The sequence below is a fragment of the Hyperoodon ampullatus genome, assembly GCF_949752795.1.
Source record: "Hyperoodon ampullatus genome assembly, chromosome: 10".
Lineage (NCBI taxonomy): Eukaryota > Metazoa > Chordata > Mammalia > Artiodactyla > Ziphiidae > Hyperoodon > Hyperoodon ampullatus.
This window is the reverse complement of record NC_136923.1, coordinates 5175541-5181540: the sequence shown is the minus strand read 5'-3', so window position 1 is coordinate 5181540 and position 6000 is coordinate 5175541. Positions and strand designations below refer to the sequence as shown.

Sequence of the window (6000 nt, the reverse complement as noted above, 5' to 3'; positions counted from 1 at the left end):
TAGCTCTTACTCCTGATTGTGTGTGATTATTTTTCCTTCATAAAAAGAAAAAACTAACTTAAGCCGCTTCTGATTTGGAGGTGGTCCTTTAGTGACCTCTCCTGGGGGTCAGTGAACCTCAGCCCCAGCTCAGGCCCAGAGCCAGCTGGGTGGGCTGAGGGTCTCTGTGTTATTTGCTGATCCCAAGTCATGTGCTCTGGTGAGAAATAGTGCAGGGTTATACCAGCCTGGGAGAAAATGCCTGTTTCCTCATCTGAATAATGGAGTTAATGGTATATATTTATGACAAATTCAGGGCAAGTGTGTAAACGGCAGTTCTCTTTCCAGGGTGGTCACCTTGGAGCTCCCCACACACTTTGGGAGCCGCTGTGGAAACTCCAGCCTGGAGGAAGCATGGAACAGAGGAATGAGGGGGCCGTGCAAGTTGGTTTTTGGCTTCCCTGTGCCGTGACCTGGGAAATTCCTCGACTGTGCTGAGAGTCAGTTTCTACATCTGTAAAATGGGGATATTCTATTCCTCACAGCTTATTACATAGGTAAGTAGGTTAGGAGCAGGGCCTGCCCAGGGGTAGATGGCACACAGCAGCTGTGACGTATTCCTGGCGGTCAGTGGATGCCCGCGCTTCTCCACTGAACCTTCTTGGAAGCGGAGTTGGTACCTGCACACCCCTCACGAGGGGAGCTGGGCAGGGTCCTAAGCCAGGCCCCCCTCCCTCCTTTCTGCTCCAAGTACAGCCATCTCAGGATAAAGGCTGGAGCCCACGGCAGGTTTTCCCATCAGGCTTTTATTATAAAGAAGGTTCCAGAGCATCCCAGCCTCCCCCTCCAGCCCAGCCCCAAGGTCTGCGACCTGTCCCAGCACTGCCTGGGTCAGCCCCAGCCAGCCGCTTCTGACGGAACAGAAAGGACGGTGTTCTCAGGGCGCGGGGGGTCTCTGCCAGGTCTGCCTGTCCCCTGGAACAGTCATTTCCAGTGTTGCGCTGGGAGCCCCTCGGGACCCCTCCCCGGGTCCTCTGCACTAGTGGCAGCTATTCACAGTTGGCGCGTGATAAGTTTTTTTAATATATAAAAGCTTTTTTTTAAAAAAAAAAAAAACAACAAAAAGTGGTGCTTTAGAAACACTTCCAGCAAGATCAAGTAGCCCAGCTACAGCCTCGGTGCAACTCAGCCCCCTCCCCTCCCTCGAGACCAGGATCGTCCAGCACCTGTCCCCTCGGCCCCTGCCTGCCCGGCTCCCGGGGCAGCACAGAGCCTCCTGTGGGCAGTGGATGCTGCCCACTCGGCCAGTGGCCGCTCGAGCACAGAAATCTGACACTGCTGGATGGCGTGTGGCCAGGCTCCTCTGCAGGTGAGTAGAGACGGGGACAACATTTTGGTGGTTGAAGCGGAAACCAGCTGAGGGCTGGTTCAAGGGGCCTCCCCTCCACCGGGTAGGATGAGGTAGTGTTTCCGGCTGCGACCTCAGGGCCGGGCGGCCTCTTCGCCCATCGGTGGGTTCGTTAGCACTGGGCCGTGCAGGGCACAGCGAGCAGGGCGCCGTCCAGGCTGTGCTGGGTGGACGGTGGGAACCTTACCGGGGAACGGCTGCAGCATTTGAGCCCCCAGCCCAGAGCCGGGTCTGGGGGCAGGTGGGAGGGGACGGTGCCCAAGGGGCCAGGGCTGGGGGCTCCTCTGGCTGGCTCAGAGAGGCCCCTCGTGCTGCGTCGTTTCCCAGCCGGAGTCCGAGGCACTGGGGACAAAGCGAAGTCGAGGGAGGGCACCCGTCCTGCCAGCCCCCAGGCTCAGGCCTCGCTGTAGCACTCGTAGATGTTATCCTCCATCAGGGCCACCACCTGCTCAAACTTGTGCTGCAGCTGCGTCCTCCGGGCTGTGGGGTTTGCCTCCAGGGCGCTCATGATCTGAGGGGGAAGCGGAGGGAGCTGGGCCCAAGCCCGGGCCCAGGACCCCCGGGCCCCACCGCACATCCGGGGGGAGAACACACCGCCTGGATTTCCACTGCTGGTGGCCACCCCCAAAGCAGAAACATCCTGGGGATATGAATGCCTGAGAGGGACCCTCACCCTGGGTTTGTTTCCCTGAGCAGGTGGCGGTGAGCAGGGCTGACGGGGGCATCGTAGCTCCAAGGGGGGCCTCGCACTGGGGGCTACTCACCTGTGGGCGATACCTCTTGGCGTATTTATAAATCTCTGCCATGGCCACGTTGGTGTTGAACTCATTCTGGTATTTCTATGAGGAAAGACAAGGCGGGAGTCGGAAGAAGGTTGACTCCATGGTCAAAACCAGGCCCAGCCCAGCCAAGACCCGCTGCTGCTTAAACACAGCCCCTCGCTGCCGGTCAAGTGCTGCCCCGCCCCGCCCCGCCCTGCCCGGCAAGGTCCCCGCGGCGCACCCGTGACTCCTCCGCCAGGTGCGCATTCATTTCCTGCTCGCTGAGCGGAGTCATGTCATGGATCTGTTTGTAGTAGCGCTGCACGATTTTCCGGTACTCGGGAATCTCCTTGGCGTACAGGAGCTTGTTGGTTGGTGAGTCCTGGGCAGAGAGGAGTGAGGGATTAAGACACAGACTCGTTTTCTCCTGGATGAGCCCTCGTCTCTCCCACCACACAGACGAGCCTGTGACTGAACGTCCCCGCCCTGCGGGCTTTGGACCAGGGCCCCCCACCCCTATCCTCTCTGCCCTTGTACTTGGAACCCCTGCCCTATTTTTCTACGGAACTGTCAGGGTGATGACCTCAAGGGGGACCGACTTTTAGGGGGAGAAGTGCATGGGCTTGTGCCAGCTCTCTGACACGCAGGCTGTTTTGTTTGTATCCTTGCTTAGGGATATGGGTCTTGGTGGCTAAGATTTCTGGAAGCCTGATTGCTGTCTCAGTGGAATATTTCCCACCACATGTTTCCTACGCCTGAAAGCAAAACGTGCCAAGTATGCTCCCAGTTCTCTGACATGGGCGTCTTGCCTTCAGAGATAGATAGTGTGTGAGAGGTGACGGCATTTTCTGCCTCTTGTGGCCTCTCTCTGAAAGTCAGGGGCTAAACGCAGGGCCAGGCACCCGCCCTCCTGCAGGGACAGGTCTAACTCTACCGTTTCATTAACGCGCACAGCCTCCCTGCCCGGCCCAGGCCCTTCCCTCTGCCTGGAATGCCGCTCTCTCTCCTCCGCGCCCGCTAAAGCCAGCTGGGTCCTCTCCCTGCAGACAGATGCCTCAGGGGTCTCCCTCCTGCATGTATTCAAAGGTCTTGGTCACTTGTGCCCCCCTCTGCCCATCCCTTCACTCAGTGCCCACTGGATGGCTCTTGACCATCAGGGCTGCCGCCCGGAGCCTGCTGGTCTCCGATGGTGTGCCAGGCCACGCAGGCTTTCCACGTTCACTCTGGCGTCTCCCGGCCTGGCTCCACGGCCTCAGCCTTGGGAACTGGTGCAGGGCACAGCTGAGGCAGCTGCAGCCAGTCTGCAGCCACGTAGTTTGACTGTGGGTGGCGGTTTCTGGGAGTCCCCCCCGCTTCTGATAACCCCGTTCACTCCCACATCCCCCAGATCTGAGCTCTTTTGGTTCCCCTCCCAGAAAGATCTCCCTCCCCATCAGCACCAGGTGGCCTGCCCAGGAGCAGCTGACCTTGCCCAGCTGCAGGTCCGAGATGGAACAGGCGTCGATGAAGGCCTGTGCGATGACTGAGAGGCAGGCATCGATGTGGTCCGTCTTCTCGATGTCAAAGACAAACTGTGGGTTTTTCAGGATGTTCACCCAGAACCGGAGAGGAAGGCTGTGGGACAGAGAGTGACAGGGGCAGCGGTGTGAGCCCCCCCGAGGGTGGGCAGCGGAGGCAGTGGTTGCCGAGGGGGCTTGGGACAGGCTGGCTTTGCCCCTCGAGGCCAGTGGAGACTAGTCACAGGACGGAACCTCTGGAAACCTCAGTTTGCTCCTCCACAAATGCAGTTGATGGCCATCCCCGGCCGGCTGGGGCAGCAGAGGGGCTGGGAGCCGGGTTTCCTGCGTGGAGAGAGCCATGGGCTGCGGCAGGAGCTGCAAGGCCTGACTTCATCCTCACTGCCCGCCCCACCCCCTGCAGAGTGGCCCGCTCTCACGCAGCAGCCTGGAGCCAGGGAGCCAGTCCTGGTTCTCATTAGAACCCCCGCCCTGCCCCCGCCTCGCAGCCCATGGCTCCTCCTCCAGCCCCTGCAGGGCTGTGGGAAGTCCATCATTAGCTGGGTCACCAGGCAGACTGAGGGAGGGGAGAGGCCTGGATCCTTAGCCTCAGGAGGCCAGAGGGTTGCTAACACCCTCCTCCCCAGTGACTGGGCAGCCTGGGACATATGGACCCCCCCGCAACCCCACCCAGAGCTCTGAGCAGCCCCTGCAACTATACAGAAACTTCTAGGTCTGCGGCATTTTTTTCTGAGGGTTAGGCTGAGGTTTTCAGCAACTTCTTGTTGGGGTTTGTGACCATGAAAAGCTAAACAGTGCCTCAAAGGAGGGATGTGATCGGGGGCAGGAACATCTCCACGAGCCTCAGTGTGCTCATCTGTAAAATGGAGCTGACGGTGCCCACCGCAGAGGGGTGGAGGAGAGTGATGGTAAGGGCAAAACTTAGACGATGCTCACTTCTAGTTAATTCTTACAATTAAAGTGGGTTACTTTTACTGCCCTGGTTTTATAGCTAGGAGAAACTAAAGCACAGAGAGGTTAAGCCACTTACCCAAGGTCACACAGCTTGGAGTGGCATAAGGGATTGAACCCAGGCCGGTGGGCTGAGAGACCAGGCTCTGAACCCCCGCACCACTGCTGCCCCCAATGATACAGTGAAGCCACACAGCCCTCCCCACTGGCCTCCCACCCACACCACACTGGCCCACCACCTGTTGGTCTTCCAGATGTGTAGGGTGTCAGGGTCTGAGATCCCCCTCTTCTCTGCTTGCTCTTCCAGGAAGTCAAAGAAGTACTTGACAGCCAATGGGGGCTTGTCTTCACGGATACTCAGAATGGCCTTGAACAGGTCATCCAGAAACTTCTGCAGCGTGCCCTGCATGGAAGCAGGTGGCCGCCGTCAGCCCAAGACCACACGGAGAGGGGTAAGCAGGCACCTCTGGCGGTTCAGGGGAGCCCGTGGTGCTGGGACTGAGTAGTGCTGGGTGAACGGGGAAGCTACGTGCCATCAGGCTGGTCATCTAACCTCTCTGGACCTCGGTCTTCCTGTCTGTGAAACGGGTTAGTGCAACCTACCCCACAAGGGTGTTGGAAGGACTGAGACATAGAGCAGGGAATTGCTGGGCTGGAGTGTTAGCTCTCAGGCGCCCACTCTGCTGCCCCAGCCGTGTGGCCTTGGGGGCATCACTGGGCCTCTGCTGCCCTCCGTGTCACACAGGCTGATAGAGAAGTTGTCATCGGGCACCCTTCATGCTGGGAGCAAACCCCTCCTCAGCTGGGACCCAACGCCCTCAGCCTCTCGCCCCAGAGCCTGGCTGGCCCCACAGGGGACGCACTGTCCCCCTCACTCCAAGTGTGTGCTCACAGCTGACCCACTGGAGTGAGGACACAGAGATGAGGATGGGCCCACCTTGGTGGACAGCAGGCGGGTCAGGTAGATCTCTGGTAGCACCTTCTTGCGGTGGCTCTGCCGGTGGGACTTCTTGGGCTCTGCAAGCTCATCCGTGGGCAGCACCTGGGAGGCCGGGGCAGTGGTCAGTGCTGGCGCCAGGCACCATCCCCAGCCGCCCGTGGGCGGTCCCACCCTGCCCCCGTGGGCACTGGGCTCCCTTTGTGGTGCATGTGAGCTACCCTGTGTCCCGTTTCCGCTCCCCACCCCAGCCTTTCCCAGGACCTGCAAGCACTGCCCCCAGAGGCCCAGGGTGGCAGGAAGCCAAGTGGACACCCAGTGAAGGGCGGGCACCCCCAGGGCCGGAGGCAGGGCACTCACCAAATGGAAATACTTCTCTGTGTCCAAGTCTTTCACTGCGAGAGGGAAAACACACACAGTAAACGAGAGGGGAGTGGGGAGAGAGAG

The 6000-nt window shown here is 59.5% G+C and overlaps 1 protein-coding gene across 1 annotated transcript in view; it reads right to left on the bottom strand.

The window, feature by feature from the left end:
* Window positions 1–764: 764 nt before the first annotated feature.
* Window positions 765–6000, bottom strand: part of PLXND1 (plexin D1) — a gene marked incomplete at its 5' end in the record, with an annotated part of 52261 nt that continues 47025 nt past the window's right edge. The window contains 7 exons of the mRNA XM_079712298.1: window positions 765–1898; window positions 2152–2226; window positions 2390–2530; window positions 3615–3762; window positions 4856–5019; window positions 5554–5658; window positions 5914–5948. Coding sequence (XP_079568424.1) covers window positions 1782–1898; window positions 2152–2226; window positions 2390–2530; window positions 3615–3762; window positions 4856–5019; window positions 5554–5658; window positions 5914–5948 — 785 coding nt within the window. The 3' untranslated portion in view covers window positions 765–1781. The remainder of the gene's footprint in view (window positions 1899–2151; window positions 2227–2389; window positions 2531–3614; window positions 3763–4855; window positions 5020–5553; window positions 5659–5913; window positions 5949–6000) is intronic.